Source organism: Rhinolophus sinicus, linkage group LG06, assembly GCF_036562045.2.
Source record: "Rhinolophus sinicus isolate RSC01 linkage group LG06, ASM3656204v1, whole genome shotgun sequence".
In the NCBI taxonomy this organism is placed as follows: Eukaryota; Metazoa; Chordata; class Mammalia; order Chiroptera; family Rhinolophidae; genus Rhinolophus; species Rhinolophus sinicus.
Genome location: NC_133756.1, coordinates 17998318 through 18017149, shown reverse-complemented (window position 1 = coordinate 18017149; position 18832 = coordinate 17998318). Strand labels below are relative to the sequence as shown.

Genomic DNA, 18832 nt, shown 5'->3' with positions numbered 1-18832 from the left:
AGAGAGAGAGAGAGAATGGGAAGAATAGAGAAAGCTTGCCATTGCAGTAAAGTGCCTACAGTCCATTTGGAAAGATACATGTGGGAAAGTGGAGAGGCGTCCCTTCAGGTATCTAAGAGAAGTGGTTGACATTTGCTGTGTCTGCCTCCATCCTTCCCACTCACCCCTCAATGTTTTTCACCCCCAGTACCCTGCAGACACTGCTCCATAGTCCCAACTTCTTGTGTCAAGATACAATGGCTGATGTGATCCTTCTGCTCTCTACATAATGGGGAATAGCCGTTTTCTTTGAGGAGCTGTTCCTGACCACCCACCCTCAGCTCACCAGGCTCACATGTTGGTCATAGCATTGCTCTCTGAACAACCCTGTGACTTTGAACTCCATGAGACACAGACTACACCTGTCTTGTTTATCGTAGAGTGTCTTGCAAAAGTCGGGAATACGGGAGGTCCCCAGTAAATTTTTGTTGAAGGAATGGCATGGGGACTTTATCCACTCCATTCTTTACATCACTTCCTTTGAAGTATCAACTTCCAAATCAGCACCTTCAGCTCCATGCCCTGAAGTTGCTTCTTGCACAAACCCTCACACACCTTGGGTCCATAATGGACTTCCTATCTTTCACCAACCTGATTCCCTTGTTCCTGTTAGTGGCACCACCACCCATCCACCCAGGCCAGAGGTGGGGTTCATACTGAATCCGCCTCCTTTACCCCCATTCCCAGATCCCTTGCTTCGGGTCTCCATCTTACATGGAGATGTTTTATTTTCACTCTTGCTGCACACTCAAACCATCCTCCACACTGCCCCTAGACAGACCTTTCCCAAACACAGACCTAACCAGGATCCAGCCCTTCACACCTGCAAGACAAACCTCACTCCTCCAGGCAAGTGTAGCTTAGTGGCTGTGGGCAGGGGCTTGAAGCTAGACTTCCCCGGGCAAATCCCACCCTGCCAATTTCATATTAGTGTAGGTCGGGTAAGTGAGTAACAAAGGTACTTCAGCGCCTGAATCTGAAAACTAAGGGTGAAATGATGCCAGTCATCTAAGTTTGTGGTGAAGAGTAAGTGAGTTAATGTATGTACAGAAAGCATATAGTATATGCTCAGTGAGTGTTAGCGACAGCCATCATACTTTGCCTTTCTGCTTTGCCTGCAGTATCTTGAGCAGCCACTAGACCGCCACACTGGAGGCCTTCTGAGACTCTGCGCCTACTCCCACCTCCCGTCCCTCGCCTCCCACGCTGTTTCACATCTCAGTGCTGTTCTTGTTCAGGGCCCAGGATGTTTCCTCTGCCAGACTCACCTCCTTCAGGATGGCCCTCTGCCTCCTCTTTCCCTCCATGTGCTCACTGGGTGGGCTATGCTCTAGGTCTGGAGGCTTCTGGAGGGCAGAACATCCCCAGGACGTCTGGCATAGTCCCTGCACAGAATAAGTTCTTGGTGTTTGTTGAATGAATAAATATGTGTCAGCCAGTCCCAGCTCAGCCACTTAAATCAGTTGTGTGACCTTGAGCAAATCACTTAACTTCTCTGGGTCTTGGTTTTGTTTTCCTTAAATGAACATTAAAAAGAGGGTCTACCTCATATTTGTGGTAAGAGTCCAGGGTAAAGCCCTGGCATAAGACCTGGCATGTTGTAGACCCAAGGCCACCATACACAGCCTCCTGCCTAGCAACAATGGCCCATTCCCGTTGTTCACAGCTATTGCCCACCGTAGACCCGCTCCTGTCACCTGGCCCTGTTGAGGATATTAAAAATGGTTTCATTTCTTCCCAAAGTTCCTTCTTTACCAAGTAGGGTCTGGAATTAGTCTGCAGGCCAGCTGGGCTGGGTGACACTAGGCTTGGTTGATGGATCAGCTGAGTCCGGTGGGCTCCCATTCGCCTGGAAAGCACTGCCTCAGCCTCCATCCCTGAAGCCCATGCTTCTTTTCTCCACACACCCGTTCCTGATGTCCCAGCTCAGTCTGGGGTCAGGGTGAAGGTCTGTGTAAATTGTGTGTGTGTGTGTGTGTGTGTGCGCGCGTGTCAGTGGATTCCTATTTGTTTCGAGGCCAAACACTTTCTAAAAGGTCATTCACGAAGTATAGGACTATCTCTTTTGACAACCATCTGTCCGTTCTTTCTTTCTCTCTATTGCTTGCAATATCGTGAACGTCCACCAGATGACAGGTCTTGCACAGTTCTGGGAAGATCTACGCAGGACCAGCAGCAACTCCTTTTCCAGAGCAGAGAGGAGAGACTGTCCAGGTTGGGAGTCTGAGTGTAGTGGCCATATTTGAGGTCCCTGGGGAGATGGGGGAGGTGGCCTTTGTAGAGAGAGCCCTGGCTGGAAGTTAGGTGTGTGGCATTCTAAAACTGGTCCTGCTCAGTCTCCTTTTGATATAATATAAGACTGGGTCATAATATAATATAATATAATATAATATAATATAATATAATATAATATAATATAATATAATATAATATAATTAATATAATATATAATATTATATTATAATGTAATATAATATAATATACCGGTCTTATGTTAATTTTTGCTCCAAAAGATGCATTAGAGCTGATGGTCTGGCTAGATCTTATTCTTGGGGAAATATAGTAACATTTCTTTCTTTTTTTTTTTTAACATTTATTTCTTGAGGACAACTTGTATGCTACATTTTGTCCAACCACCACAGAGGACTCATCCATCACCAGGGTTTGTATCTTAGGCAACTGGTTGCTTTACGGAGGTCTCAGGCAATGCAAAGCCCAAGACAAACCTGGGTGCTCATGGGCCACCAGGCAATATTTATTAAAATGGATGTTCTGATGGCTGAGTCTGTAAACCAGATCATCGTGATGCAGGAAAGTGTGCTGACCAGGGAGGATGAGTTTGGTTTTGTTAAACTCTGCTTCCAGGCAGGATGTGGAGGTATCAGAAGAGAAGAAGTGGAACAGCACGCTCGTGGATGAAATAGCTCATGGTGAATGAGTTTACTCCCTGTCCTTTAGTCACTGGGCACTACCCTGGTGACTGAAGGCACACTTCTTAATGGTGTCCAAGGTCATTGGGAAATGTGTTCAAAGAATTTCAGATATGGGTTCTGGATAATATGTCTCTCCCATTTGTCTTGGAAAGAAAACTGAGGATCACATCCTATATACGCTCATCTCTATTGGTCCCTTTCTCTACATGTCCCTGGCCCTCAAACCTTTGTACGTGCCTTTAGAGCTTTTTGGGCTCCATAGTAGGGAGCAATGGTTCAAAATACTTGTACGTTATAATTATAACTACTATAAAGCAAAGCAACCTGCAAACCCCTGAAAGGAAATGCTGTGTCTAAGTTGCCTACTTCCCCTCAATTGTCTCATGAGGCTCTGCCAGTATTCCACGTGACTGCCAGAAGATAAATCAACCCTCTTTAAGATAACGCAGACCCAGGGTGGCCAGTTAGCTTAGTTGGTTAGAGCGCGGTGCTCTTAACAAGATTGCCGGTTCGATCCCCACATGGGCCACTGAGAGCTGCGCCCTCCACAACTGGATTGAAACAACTGCTTGACTTGGAGCTAATGGGTCCTGGAAAAACAATGAAAGTAAATAAAAGCTAAAGGAAAAAAAAGATAACACAAACTAGAGTCTCTACAACTCATTAACCACCACTTTCGCCATTTAATAAAAACTCAGCCGACATGCCAAGAAACAGTCCAATTGACCAAAAAGCAAAAGAAAACAAGAAAAAGACAATAGAAATAATCCTGCAGGTGATCCAAATTTGAGAAGCCAGACAGAGACACTAAAATAACTATAATTAATGTGTTTTAGAATATAGAGAAAAACTTGGAAAATTTCATCAAATAATCTGATCTATAAAAAAGAGAGAAATGGGAGTTATAGAATTATTTAGCGAAGTTTTATAGTTTGGGTCTATAGGCTTGAACATGTTTCTGTAAACTTTATTCCTACATATTTTATGAATTTGGGGGCTATTGTAAATGGAGTCGTGTTTATAATTTCATTACAACGAAGTCATTAGGCACAGCCCATACCTAAGGAGTAGAGAGTTATATTTCCCTTCCTTGAGGACAGAGTATCTACATAAATTATTTGGAATTCTTCTGCAAGGGGGATCTGTCTCTTTTTCCCATTTATTAATTTATTTACCCATTTATGTATGTCAATATGCACTCATTGGGAATTTATTTTATACTTTGGGTTATAATGCAATACAACCTTATTTATCTTGTTCAACTTGTTCTGGTTTTGGCTATTGAGAACTCTTTCAGCTGTCTCATGTGTTTCTTTGATATCAGTCTGTCAGTGCTTGTTTTGTTTTTGTTTAACTTATTTTCTGGCACAAGATATGCCAGGCTTATCTCATATATTTTCTGCCCCAATTCTGGAGTCAGCCATTTCTTCAGGGATCTTTGGTTCCATATATTGGAGAAGGGTATTAGAAAGCAATATCTGAGCACTAGGTGTGGTCATTGCTACTGGGGTGTCATTTCTTTTAGGCCCCGTTAGCTGACAGAGCAAAGATATATATGTCTGTACGCTAACCTAGGTATATACTCATATCTATAAATTCCTATATGTAACTGTCTATATTAAATTAAACATGAGTTCATACTGATATTTCCAACTCTACCCCATTATTATATGGATCACTCCATGTAATATATAACACGTAGTATATGTATAGAGCACATTTTGTTTATCCATTTATCCATTGAAGGACCTTTGGGTTGTTCCCACTTCTTGGCTACTGTTAATAAAATTTCTATAAATATGGGTGTGCAAATATCTACTTTCAAGTCTTTCAAATATGTACCCAGAAGTGGGATTGCTAGAACATATGGTAATTCCATTTTTAATTTTTTGAGGAAACATCATTCTGTTTTCCATAGTGGCTGTACCATTTTACATTCCCACCAACAGAGCACAAGTGTTCCAATTTCTCCACATCCTCATTAACACTTGTTCTTTTCTATTTGATGTTTGTTTGTTTTTATAGTAACTATGCCAATGGGTGTGAGGTATCCTTATGATAGTTGATAGTACATTTTGCATGTGTCAAAAGTAGATTTACATGCTTCTTTCATTCCTTTTCTCTTTTGACCCATAGTGAAGCTCCTTGAAATATTAACTGAAAAAATGTGTCCATTGGAGATCAATGAGGGTCTAGCTGGAGATCAGTGAGGGTCTAGCTGGGGTTGTCATATACGGATTGCTAATCCAGGAGAGCTGCTGGCGTGCTGGACCTGGTTGTTGGGATTGTTCATTGTATAAACTGTAATTTAGGACTGCAGTTGCACGGACGAATAGGGTCTAGACACGCAATACCTTTTGCTATTGATTTCTGACTTAACTGCACTGTTGTCTGAGAATATGGTTTGTAATAAATTAATTCTTTGAAATATTTTGAGAATTATTATATGGTGTTGCATGTGCTCAATTTTTGTAAATGTCCATTGTATTTTCATAAGTATGAATTCTTTCTAATTTTTAGATGCTGAGTTCTGTATATTCATTAAATCAAAAATGTTAGTTAGAATCTTCTGTCTTTACTATATTACAATTATAAATGTTAAAAGTCTACTAATATTTGAGCTGGTATATTGAGAGGTCCCACCAAAAGTATGGGTTTGTTAATATGTCTCTGTAGTTTTATAAATCTTTTGATATGTATTTTGAGGTTTCTAAATTTTGCTTCCATGTTTAGACTTGTTATAGTTTCCTACTGTGTTGAATATTTTTCTTTTTAGTGTAATGCCTCTTTTATTCCCAGATAATGGTTTTATTTTACTTAATCTATTTTGTAATATTAATATAGCCACTCCAATTTCCTGGCTTATATACACCATCCTTTTATTTTCAATAATTCTGTGGCCTAATGATTTAGGAATGTCTTATATTCTAAAAATCTACTCTGACAACCTCTGTCTTTACTCATGAGTTCCTTCTATTCACACTCATTGATTATTGATATATTTGCACATGTTCCTATCATCTTACTTTGTGGTTTCAGCTAATCCTTCCTTTCCTATGCTTTTTCCTCCTTTCTTGCATTTTTTTTGGGGGGAAATATGTTGAATTTTTTATATTCTATTTTTTTCCTGTTCCATGCTTTCTTCTACAGATTTAGAATTTATATATTTTATTTCTATTCTTTAGTGTCTAAGTTTGAGATTTTTATCTTGCATGCTTAAAAGTCTAAAATTATTTGGTATTTTAATCCTCCTGCCCTCAAAAGATACATATATTTTAGCATGCTTTAATCCCAATCACTTCCTCCTGGCTTTAATGATGACAGTTTTTGTTCTTCCTTTCAAATATGTGTGTCTCTTCATTTTCTTTTCTTAAAATCTTCAATGGTATCCAGAACAGCCTTGCCACAGTCTGGATGGACTATTGGGGGCATGCTTTGAAGTAGTCACTGATAAATAAGGCCACAGGTTTCTAGGGTTCTGAATTATAAAACTTAAAAAATTCTTGCAAGCACCAGCTCCTAAAGTATTTTGAAATCAAGATTTAATGTTGATTCTTATCCAGTGTGTTCCAGCATATATTAATATCATCTTTTGTGTTTTATCTGTCAATCTGCTAATTAATTTTGAACAATTATTGCATTCCTGGAATAAAATATAATTCATAATGATGTATGTGTCTCTGTGTGTGTGTATACATGTGTGGGTGTATACGTGTCTGGGTGTATCTGTGTGTATATACATCTGTATCCATAAATGAAATTGGCATATTGGTATGTAATAATCTATATCTGTAATTACAAGTGAAATTGTTTAAAAGAAAGTGTTTAAAGCAAACAAAATGTTCAACAATATATGGTAAGATAGGATACCATTCAGTTATTTAAATATTTTAATGAATAATTAGTAGCTCCCAGTTCATTCGGGTGTTGTGGGAATTAAGAAAAAGACAGCTCCATAGAAAAGAAAAATCGATGATGTGCAAGTCATAGAGAACAAAACAAAGATAAACACAAATAGCCAATAAGCGTGTTTTAAAACTACAAATAACTTAAATATCCCATAATGGCAAACGAATTAAGTTATAGTACATCCATATTACAGAATATCATGAAGCCATGATTCGGAATGAGATGTATTTTTATTGAGTGAAAAAGGAAAGAACAATATGGATTTGATCCCATCTATAAGAATACATACATACATATGAAGTATACAGGAAAAAGTCTGAAAGAATGCACACCAAACTATTCTGTGTTTAGGAAAAGCCATAGGATTGGTCAGGGAAGGAGGGATACGCGACCTGAAATGAGATTTTCACTTTTTATTCTACATGTTTTTCTACTGTTGGAAATACATTCATCTATTACTGAGTAATTCTGAAAAGTTATTTTTAAAAACAACAGAACATATATGAATGTCATCTAGCAAACTTGTCGGTCTATAGCATTAATAGTAGCCAAAATCAAACAGTAAAGTCCTGAAAGTCATACAGAAACAGATCTAGGTGATACAGAGTGTCACCCCAAAATGTTTTTGGATAATATGCAGCTCCACAGAGACCCCCACATACCACCTACCCCTAACCTTCCCACCATACTTTGATTCCTCTCCATTTTCTTGGACCATTAGTTGTAAATTTAACGTTAAAACAAAATATATATAATCATTGTACCCTGGGCTCTAACACTAAGAAAGTTTTTTCAGGTACAAGTGGACCCCATTCTTGGGTCGGAGAACAATCTGGGGCATGACAGAAAGAGGCCTGGTGGGATCTGGAGTCAACTGGAAGCGGAGCAGAATCAAAGCAATGGCCACTTTTAACTCCATCATGGCAAACTGTTGCCCGATGCAGTTCCTGTAGGCACCAAGAGAAAATAAGAGACACCTGAAGAAATGGTGTTCCTTCTGAGTCTTTTACAAGATGCTAGAATAACAAGTCTGATGTTCACAGGAAAACAATGTTTTCTTTCTCTGTGCCATACAAACTTTTGTACTTTGGGTTTGCATTGTTCCCTGCAAGAGTATGAGCTGGGAGTTCCCAGTGTGATGCCCTTGCTAAACAAGGTGGCACCTGGAGTCGCACATAGAACTGTTTCTCCCGTGAGGACCTGATGTAAAACATGACTACGTTGATAACACTGTATTGTATAATTGTAATTTGCTAAGGAGGTAGAACTTAAATCTCTCTCATTCACACACAAAGATAAATGTGTGAGGGGAAGGATGTGTTAATCAACTTTGGGGAGAAATTTGTTTACAATGTACATGTTTATCAGACCATCACGATGTATACTTTAAAGATCTTAACAATTTTACCTGTCAATTATACCTCAATAAAGCTGAAATTTAAAAACATAATATTTTTTTTTCTAGTTTTAGAGAATAAACGCAGCCTGCCCGTGTTGGGGAGGACTGCATTGAGCCTATGAGCAACAGCTTGCATCATGGGATAGTGTTCTGAGGCATGGCTATATAGAATGTGACAGAGAAGGGCACTGTCCTTTGTGAAACTAACTGCCCCTCTCAGAGGCTCGGATAGGCAGTAAGTTCTACCTCATGGTCATGTGAGAAGGTGGGGTTCCATGGAAGACTTTATAGAATGGAGGGGCTAAAGGAAAAAAGCTGTCCCCAGGTACACATTTTTGTGTCTTTTCAACAAGTTCAGGTTGTCCTCACCTTGGTCCAGCTGAGAACGGTAAGAAGGAGTGGGAGTGTCTCTGATTACAATTCTCCAGAGAGAACCTCAAGGGGTCAAAGACCTGAAATGAGAGGGCAATACCCCCAAACACCATTAACACATTTCTTAAGCCACTGCTTAGCACCGATCAACAGATATATATTGTGAACCGTACATGTAATTTTAAATATTCTGGTAATCACATTTTTAAAAGGTGAAATGAATTTTAATAATATAATTTATTTAACTGAAAATATTCCAATATCTACCAAATATAAATGATAGTTAAGAAAATATTTCATTTTTTTACTACATCTTCAAAACCCAGTGTGTATTTTATATTTCTAGTACATCTCAAGGGCTCAATAGTCACATGTGGTTAATGGCTGCCATCTTGGGCCGTGCAACTCTACACCTGTGACCTTGGCTGGCTTCTCAATTGACTAATCTGTTACCCAGACTAAGTAAAAGGAAGCAGAAATACTATGGCCAGTGGTATTATTTTCACTTTGGAGGTAAGAGTGGACCTATTTAGAAGTCAAGCCCAAATGATTATATGATCAGTTGTTACTGAGACATGCAGTCCAACTTCCTTTTACTAGTGACAGATGTTAAACCCTAGCGGCTTATGTAAAAGGAAGCGTTTGTACACGTTGTGTTTAGAGTTTAGAGGACACTGAATCAAGGAACTCAGGTATGTCCCGTAACTTCTTTGTGCCTCTCCAGACCCTCTCTCCTCCCTTCCAATTTGCTCTGCTCTGGGCTCCAAGAAGCTGACCCACATGTTGTTCTGTTGGGTTTGACTGAAGAAAAGGCACTGATAGGAGATCTGTAGGGTGGGAGGAGAGAGCATTTGGGGTATTTATTCCCTGAGCCCCTCCCTACCAGGCAATCTCAGGTTGGCTGCATGTTCTACTAATGGCCACAATTCCTGTCTCATGGCCTTTCCTGGAAGCTCTTCTCTCCAGGTTTCTAACCCTCTCTCCATTGTCCCATCAGGCCTAGAAGTGGTAAGCACTTCCATAGTTATTTGCTCCATGTTGCTTTTCCAAAACCCTAACCCATACCTTTGTCAATAGTTCCTTCATAACATCTCAAATTGCTCGACTCTAGTGTGTCATTGATTTCCCGCCAGAACCCTGATTGTTACATCCAGCAAAAGGGAATTTGAGTTACCTGAATTACTATTGACATTCTACACTCTTGCAGATATCTAGGTAGTGCTTGGTAGAGCTTCTTAAGTAAATGACTATGGCAATTTAGAGCAGATTGTGTGGCATTATGCCAGTTTATTCATTCAAACAAAGATAAAGTAGGAACAGGGGAAAAGGACAGTTTTTCTTTAGTGGAAAAGTCTTACATTTTTGGTTTCTATATTTATTTTTGTTGGCTGTATCATTTGCTACTTCCAAGCACAGCTAAAAAAAAGTCAATTGCACAGCATTGGTTCTTTTAAGTATTTTCGTGTAAGACAGTCATACCTTTGGGTTTTCCCAGACAGCAGGATTGTGGTGAAGACACCAAATATTGAGAACCACTGTTATTCCTGAGAAAGGAAAGAAACATAGGAGATTGCAGGAGAAAGAACAAGCAGTCGGCTACTGTGATACCACTCTTCAGAAAGATTTCTCTTCTGAAGGGAAAGAGCTAGCTGCTGGCAGACCTCTGTGTGCTGTAGCTGATGACAGCAGTGAAGGAGCCATGGGAGGATGCAGTTTGATGTCTCCTTAGTTTTCAAAGCAGTGATCTATTGAATCCATGATTCTATCATAAAGAGCTATTGGTATCGTGTCAAAATGATAACCCATGCGTATATTTTCTGCTACCTCTGGAAATTATTTATACAGTAGTGCCTCCTTATCCATGAGGGATATGTTCCTAGACCTCTAGTGGATGCCTGAAACCATGCATAGTACCAAACCGTGTATCTACTATGTTTTTTCCTGTACATACATACCTATGATAAAGTTCAATTTATAAATTAGGCACAGTAAGAGATTAACACCAGCTAATAATAAAATAGAACAATTATATAATAATATACTGTAATAAAAGTTATGTGACTACAGTCTCTCAAAATATCTTATTGTACTGTACTCACACTTCTTGTGATGATGTGAGATCATAAAATACCAAACTTATTCCTGAATCTGTATAACCATTCCTGACTGCAGTAAATGCCTCGGTGTAACTCATTATAGGGGATCCCTAGCTGAAGTCTTCATGTAGGCTCAATGCTTTCTGGTACAACACGTTGCTGTCCGTCAGAATGTGTTTTCTGTTCATGTCTTCCACCCACAAATTTAATGTCTTTTTTCCATCTTAAGTAAGCACTTATCACGCACTGTGGTGATACTTTTTGCAGTTTGAGGTGCGAAACGAGCACAAATTTCTTTTCCTTCTTCACAATTTCACGGCTAGAAGATTCATTCTTACCATAGATCTTAGCAAACTCAGCATAAGACTTTTTTCTCTTTCCTTGTTAAGTTGAGAACTTCTACCTTTCCTCTTTAAGAAAGCTCTTCACAGTTTCTTGTTGGCACATCCAAATTGCCAGCATGACTACTCTTGTGCTTTGAGGTCATTATTAAGTAAAAAAAGGGCTTTGGACCTCGGGTGACTATGGGTAACTGAAACCATGGAAAGCAAAACAGTGGATAAGGGGGGGACTACTCTACATCTATTAATTCACTATAAAGCACCCACTCCAAATAGTTTGGGTGCATAAGAACAGAAGCGTAATTCCATTGTGTAAATTGAGTGAAAAGTTTCTGCTGGTGCTGTTTATTCATAGAGGGCAGGGAATTTTGGCAAATAGCCGTGTAGTTTGGGGATATTTAAAAAAGACAGAGAAGAGACAATTTGAGATGATTTGGTTACCAGAAATAATTCTTGGTCTGTCAACAAAGTCACAGTAAGTGACACGTTGTTGGTATTTGCTACAAGCAATCCTGTTAGCTTGTTTCCAATGGCAATAGTTAATAGAACACTGAAGCAGATAAGTGAAGGTGTCTCACGTGACCCCTTTGCATCCCACTCATCCTGCTCAGAAACCTGTGTTGTTCTCAAGAGCACTGGGTTCTGGCATGGGACCTCTGAGTGAGGTCTAGCTCTGCTCACTGCAAACTGCACACTGGAGTCCCCCACGTGGGTTTTTGGCTACACCAAAAGTATTTGAAAGTGTTGTGTAAACTTGAAAGCACTATATAAGTATCTGCTAAGATCATGTTCCAGGGGTAAAATTGAGATAATATGTTGGAAGGCTCTGTGTAAACTATTAAGTGCTGCACACTTATTAGGGTGATATTATTATGATAATGAAGCCAAAGACTTTCCTTGAGTCTTCTAGATAAACATAATAGTGCTTACCTCCCATGAAGTCTCACATGAGTTTGAAACTCAGCCAAACAAAGATTATCTTAGAAATAAGGTCCCACAGTGGAAGAAACGCTGTATTCTGATTCTGGCAACACAGGTTCTGGGGATAGCTTTGCTGCAAATGGCTATGTGCCTTTAGGAAAGTCTCTGAAACCCACATCTGATCAAGGCTTTACCGACTGAGCTTTTACTTAATAGGTACCCACTCTTAAGCCAGATGTCGTAAAGATTGCCTTTTGACTTCTCCAAGACTTGAGAAATCCCCTGGCCTTTTTACTCTCCCCAGGATCCCACAGTCTCTACAAACTACTTAGGAAAAGAAATCAAAGACCTGCAGGCAAGGAGCGTCCATCTGGGAAGGTAATGGGCTTGCTGAGCTCTCTGGAAATGGAAAAGACGGTAGGCATCAATCGGAGAGACTCCTTGATACACATTGTGGTGTATGACATCTCTCTCAGCTGGTCCCTGTGAGCACAAGAGAGGGAGGACAGGGAACTCAGCTCCACACCCAGTCTGTAAATATTAATATATCTTTTTCTATCTGATGTTTGTTCCTGGTAAGTATCATCCTCAGGTTAAAGCTATTTTTCCAATTGGTTTATGTAACAGAATGTTCCAATGGGACTCTTTCTGCCTCAGGCTCAGCTGAGGTCTCAAAGGAAGAGGACCCAAACAGGTGCCAAAATCCTCATTATACAGTAAGGTGTTACAGTAAAGGATTTGCTAAGAAGATTTCTGAAAACCAATTTTGCAACCCTTAGCTCATCACTTAAATCAAGAAAAGACATGGAATGACTAAGGATTGAAGAAAGGAGGCTTAAGAGTTTTGAGAGAGAGAGAGAAAAAAAATCCTTTAAAGAGCATTGCTGGAATGCTATGGAGAACGGAGGAAGGTGCCCCCTGCCATGTTAAGCAAAGAGGGGCTTCAAGAGGATCACATAGGTGATCTGACATGTGCTCCCTGGGGTTTGGGAAGCATAGGACTGATAAGAAAGGCTGTGAATCAGAACAGTCGGAGAGGCAGGAAAGAGCAACAGGGACAAGGCAAGAATGGTCCCATGTGTCCTATGGACCAATGAACCGGAAAGAGAGAGAGCTCTGAACCAGCTTGAAGGGAACTCTAAGGACAAGAATTCCCTTACCTCATGAATCACCACTGCAAAGCCCCAGTGAGGGAATCTCCAAGAAACCCACAGACATACCCCCTGAAAGTAAAAAGAAGCATTGAATAACTGCCAAGTTCAGTGGGCAAGATCATAATAGTACTAACGTCTTTCTCCTTATCCTTTGTCCCGCCTGGGACCATTTTTGGAAAATCTAAAACAGCAGGGTAGGGGAGAAACTGGTCAGCAGGAAGAAGCCAACCACAGCCCTTTACCTACCATGGTCTTCCAGACCAAAGAAGTACTGAGCTGGGATGGAGGGAGATGCTCCAAGTGAATAAGAATTGGAAGTTTTGAATATCACACTGGATCATACAGTTTAATTACTGAAATGAGACTGCTCTTGTGATTTAAATGGATGGGAACACTATGGGGTTCACTCAAGATCTCAGCCCAGAGATTATAAGAACCTACCCCACATAGCAAGTTTGAAGTATTGGCAGGAAAAGAATAAGGTTTTTATTTGCATCCCAGCTAGTCAGGTTGAGTCAATAAAATGACTGCATATAGTATTTAGTCTATTTGCTTTATTGTACTTCTATTTTCTTTTCTGAGTACTTATTTTGAATGCAGACTTTGGCCATTCAGCAATGTGAAATTTTAATTTTGAGCCCAGAATAAAAAGACTCATTGTGCTTAGTCTGGCACTTTGCATATTTAAGAAAAACAGTGTTGTCCATTGCTGCCCTGGTGCAAAAAGATGAGAGGAATTTTAACCCAATGCAGAAATGGGCTGACAAGGAGTTAAATGGAGACACTGAACAACTTTCCAGGTTTTCCAGAAATTGCTCTTTGCAGTATAGTTTTATTATCTGTCTAAAAATATTATCAATTCTCAGACTGCTATATACAAATATCATTAAATGTAACTACACAGCCATATTATAGAATAAAAACATATTTTATTCCCTACAACATGATTGCCATTTCTCTCACTAAAATAAACGAGTAGTTAAGAGATCCTCTGGACTTTGTTTTCTCACCTGGCAAAGATTTCTTTTTTGTTCTCACATTTCACATAAGCCAAACAAGAACAAGAAAGGTTAATATTTGCGTTATATATATATCTACCCTAATCAAGGTTAAAATATCAAATTAATTTGGAGAGGTAGTATACAGTGTTTCCAAACTCAATGAATGAATAAAAAATGACCAATCAACACTGCATTTTGTGCTGTATTGATTAGACACTTAATTTATGGTAGGAAATGACTATTATTTTCTTATAAAAAGTGAGATCTCTACTACACCCATATAAATTTAAATTTTCCTTTGCAAATGTTCTAATTGAGTTGCCCTATGCATTTGAAATATGATGTTTTCCCCCTAGACATGGGACTGGGTTGCCCTTAGCATTTTTACCTTTCTGTCCCCGTTGACCAGCAAAACAATGATATGTGAAATATCTAGCTAGGGTGAAGAGTGTGGTTTATATCAAGGATATGTGTGGTCTTTCCAAATAGCATGTCTAAGGGGAAAATTCATAACCTGGCCTTCAGTAACAGCAAGATAGGCTCAAAGCCTAGCAAAATGGAGTTGAAGTTTTCTACCTGGCTAACTCCTACATACCCTATAAGGGGCAGCTTAGGCGTATAATATCCCAGGAAGTCTCCTTGAAGCCCCCCATGCCAGGTTAGGCACCTGTCTTTTAGTCTCTGTGGTAGCCAGTACATATCTCTCTCGTTACCCTTATCATGTTATTCTCTAATTATCTGTATGGGGACCTGTGTCCTGTATAAGGGGTGAAGTCATTGAGGGCAAAATCCACACATAATCTTGCATATATTTTTAGTGCCTTATTACTTAAAATGTCCTCAGCTATATTTGTTAAACTCAACTTCAGTGTGTGTCCTTTTGTATTATGTTCAAAGTCCAAAGCCAATCCTGAAGCGTGAACAAGGGGATGGGAGAGAATGTCTACAAGGAAGCTTACATGATGCAGATGCTCTCTCAGAAGAAGAGCCCCACTTGAGCACTACCATTCAAGCTCTAAATGCAAGTCTAGGGATCAAGTCCCCATTTCCAATGCATTAGAGCCTGGGTGAAAGAAAGAAATAGGACAATTTACACACCACTGATTAGAAAAACAATGAAACAGATAATTTATGGATGAGTGAACTTCTTTTGCAAAAGGCAAAGGGATAATTTTGGGCCCTCTAGAAAAACAGCAGAATGGTAGCCCGCCTCTTCTGCTTCCATATACACATACCTTGAAGCACTATAGTCACCAAGGTACCAGAAGAAAGAATAAAGCAAAATCCCATGAGAAGTAGGATGAAATGTTTAGGGATGCAGATCTTACCAGGTGATAGATGACCCATCTCCCAGGATGCCCCTGATCTCTTCCCGGCATCTCTCCTGATGCTCAGGGTTCTGAGCCAGGTGGTAGAGGATCCAAGAAATGCTCCCTGCCACAGTGTCTTGCCCTGCCACCATGAAAGTGTTCACCTCGGACCGTACGTCAGTATCTGAGAAGTCGTTACCATTTTCATCCTAGAAAGCACGGTAGAGATATTTTTAGGCAAGGTCAGTTTATAGACATTTGCAGCCCCAACGAAATAATGGTTTTAGGGAAGAAATTAGAGTTTTCAATGAGAGGTTCAATTTCTAATTCAGTTCAACAAATGTGTACAATGAGCCACATTTTGCCCAAATCATTAAGGAGGACTAAAGTTAAATAAGGAAATCAAGCCTTGAAAAGACTTCCTCCAACCATCCTGCCAGATTTATCCAGATTTTTCTAGCACTGTCTCATCATCATTTCATCAGCTTACCCTATGACCCATTCTCCTGTGTTTTCCTGAACTACCATGTATCTTTATGATAGTCACCAATGCTGTCAAATCAGTAAAAAACTTAGCCTTATCTGACTCTCTAGTGACAGAGTTGCAGAATTTTATCTTTACTTCAAAACCTATGCAGCCACACGGAAACTGTGGTACCTTTATACAATGGAGTATTAGTCGGCCATAAAGAAGAATGAAATCTTACCATTTGCAACAATATGGATGGACCTAGAGAACATTGTGCTAAGTGAAATAAGTCAGACAGAGAAAGACAAATACCATATGATTTCACTTATATGTGGAACCTAAAGAACAGAATAAATGAACAAACTAAACAGAAATAGTCTCAGATACAGAGAGAAAAACTGATGGTTGCTAGATGGGACGGTGGGTGGGGATGAGGGAGAAGGTGAGGTTATTAGAAAGCTCTAAATGCAAATTGGTAGCGACAATATTGTCACGGGGATATGAAAGACATTTGGGGGAGTATAATCAGTAATGTTGTCAAGATTTTGTAGGATGTCAGATGGGCATTGGTCTTATTAGGGAGATCACTTCGTGGATGGTGTACATGCCTGACCACTGAGCTATACACCTGAAGCTGAAGCTGAATAATATTGAATGTCAACTGTAATTTTATATATATATATATAAACAGGATGTGGAGTACAGAATAGGGAATAGAGTCAATGGAATTGTAACAGGTATATATGATGTCAGAAGGATAGTAGATTGTGGGGGGGGGTTATCACTTTATGAGAGGTGTAAATGTCTATTACATTGTTTTGTACACCTGAAACTAAAAAAAATAAACAAAAACAAAAAAAAATCTATGGAGCCAACCCATTAATTCAAAAATATTGTTAAATTTAGTTGACCAATACTGCTTTTATCTCCTATCCTGCCCACTCACCCACCTACCTTCACGATTAGATATATGAGCAGGCTCAGAAACGTGAAAGATTTACCTGGGCAGAAAGAACAATATCCAGAAAATCTTGGTACTTCTTTTGAGTGTTACCCTGCTTCCTCTCAGCCTTGAAAGACTCCTTTCTTTCCTGGATTATCTGGTCTAGGGCAGAATAATAATTCCCCATTACCAAAGTGGCAGCAAAGTAAATCAAAGTAAAATAAATTACAGAGAAAGCCATGGCCCATAAATAGCTTTAAATCTTGCCTGATTTCCTGAGATCAAACTAAGTATATCATGTTTAAACAGATTTAATTTTGGGAGACATTTATTTTCCCACCCAATGACAACCTTTGATCAAAGCTCCAAAGACAAACACAACAGCCCAAAAATATACTTTATATAATTAGGCAGATAATATAATTAAGATGATTTCAAATATATGTGCAAGTGACCAATCATTCTTTTCTTCCTCAGGCTAATATCATATTTCCATAGAAAAATTATCAAATGAAATGGAAGACAGGGAAAGAAATGTGTGTAACTGAAGGGTCTAAAAAAAAATATGGAACAGAATATTTAAAATCATAATCCAAGAAAGCTTTCAGGAAATAAGAGAAAATTTAAATTTACATATTGAAGGGCCCACCCTATGCCTGGAAAAATTGGAACAGAATAACCAATTCCAATATATATTTTAGTAAAACTATTCAACATAAAAGACAGAGAAAAGAAAATACTCAGAGAATCCAGACAAAAAGACCAAATGACTTTTTTTTTTTTTTTTTTTATTAATTAGTTTCAGGTGCACAAGACAAAGCAAAACTTAGACATTTATCATTTATATCCCTCACACTGTGTGAACCCCCCTCCCCCCATCCACTATCCCTCTGTACGTTCCCAAAACCTCTCACCTTCCCCTTATCCCCACCCCCCCGCCCCTCTAGCAACCCTCTGTTTTTTCCTCCATGTTTCCAAATGACTTTTAAAGGTAAGAAAATTAGGCCAGCATCATACTTCTCTAGAACAATAATGAAATCAAGGCAAGTTTAGAGCATTTTTAAGAAACTCAAGGAAATAAAGTGTGAGATAATTTTTTTTTTTTTCAGGGGAAATAGAACTAGCCGGGTTTTACTTAATTTGAGAACCAAGAAAGAAACAGTAAAAATGATCTCTTAAAAAGAAGTGGAACCCTGATTCACTTTCTCACTGCATTAAAGACAAAGACCCAGTTAAGGCGCTTGCACTGTTTGCTGTGGATCTCTTGCATCTCTTCAGGAGGGGCACAGAAGACACTTGAGCTCGTGAGAGAAAAGCAGCTGGTTGCTGGTGAGACTGGAGAAGGACCTGAAGCAGTGCCTTTGTCACTAGAAATCAGACCCTTGAGATAAATACTTTATATTCAGCAAAATTGTCCTTCAAGTCTATGAAAAAAGTTACAAACCTGCACGAACTCAGAACATACTGTGCCCGTGAGCCCAATCTGAAGAATCTATAGCAGATGAGCTTCATCCAACCAAGAGATGACTGGGAAAACTTCATTTAAAGAACTGAGGTGGACATTTCATAGAGTTAATTCTAGATCTCAGACTAAAATAAGGATAGGGACTGGGCAGAAGAATAACACATAAACATTCAAAGTGAAAATAATGCAACTAAAAATAGAAGGAGTAGGGAGGGAGAAAGGAGAAAGTACAATAAGATCACTAATAGTTGTATAGGTAATAAATAAAAGTCAAAGGAAACCATTAAATACTGACAAAACATAACCAGTCACAAAAGGACAAATACTGTATGATTCCACATATGAGGTACCTAGAGTAGTCAGATTCAGAGACAAAAAGTAGAATGATGGTTGCCAGGGGCTGAGGGAGAAGTGAAATGAGGAGTTGTTATTTAATGGGTAGGGAGTTTCAGTTTTGTAAGCAGAAAAGAGTTCTGGAGA

At 39.2% G+C, this 18832-nt stretch overlaps 1 protein-coding gene across 1 annotated transcript in view; it reads right to left on the bottom strand.

Annotated features, from left to right (window-relative positions):
- Positions 1 to 7092: 7092 nt before the first annotated feature.
- The window catches only part of CYP4X1 (cytochrome P450 family 4 subfamily X member 1), a 47216-nt gene continuing 35476 nt past the window's right edge, over positions 7093 to 18832 (bottom strand). The window contains 6 exon segments of the mRNA XM_019749371.2: positions 7093 to 7828; positions 8650 to 8732; positions 10132 to 10196; positions 12360 to 12493; positions 15494 to 15684; positions 16946 to 17049. Of these exon segments, the coding sequence (XP_019604930.2) occupies positions 7660 to 7828; positions 8650 to 8732; positions 10132 to 10196; positions 12360 to 12493; positions 15494 to 15684; positions 16946 to 17049 (746 nt within the window). The 3' untranslated portion in view covers positions 7093 to 7659.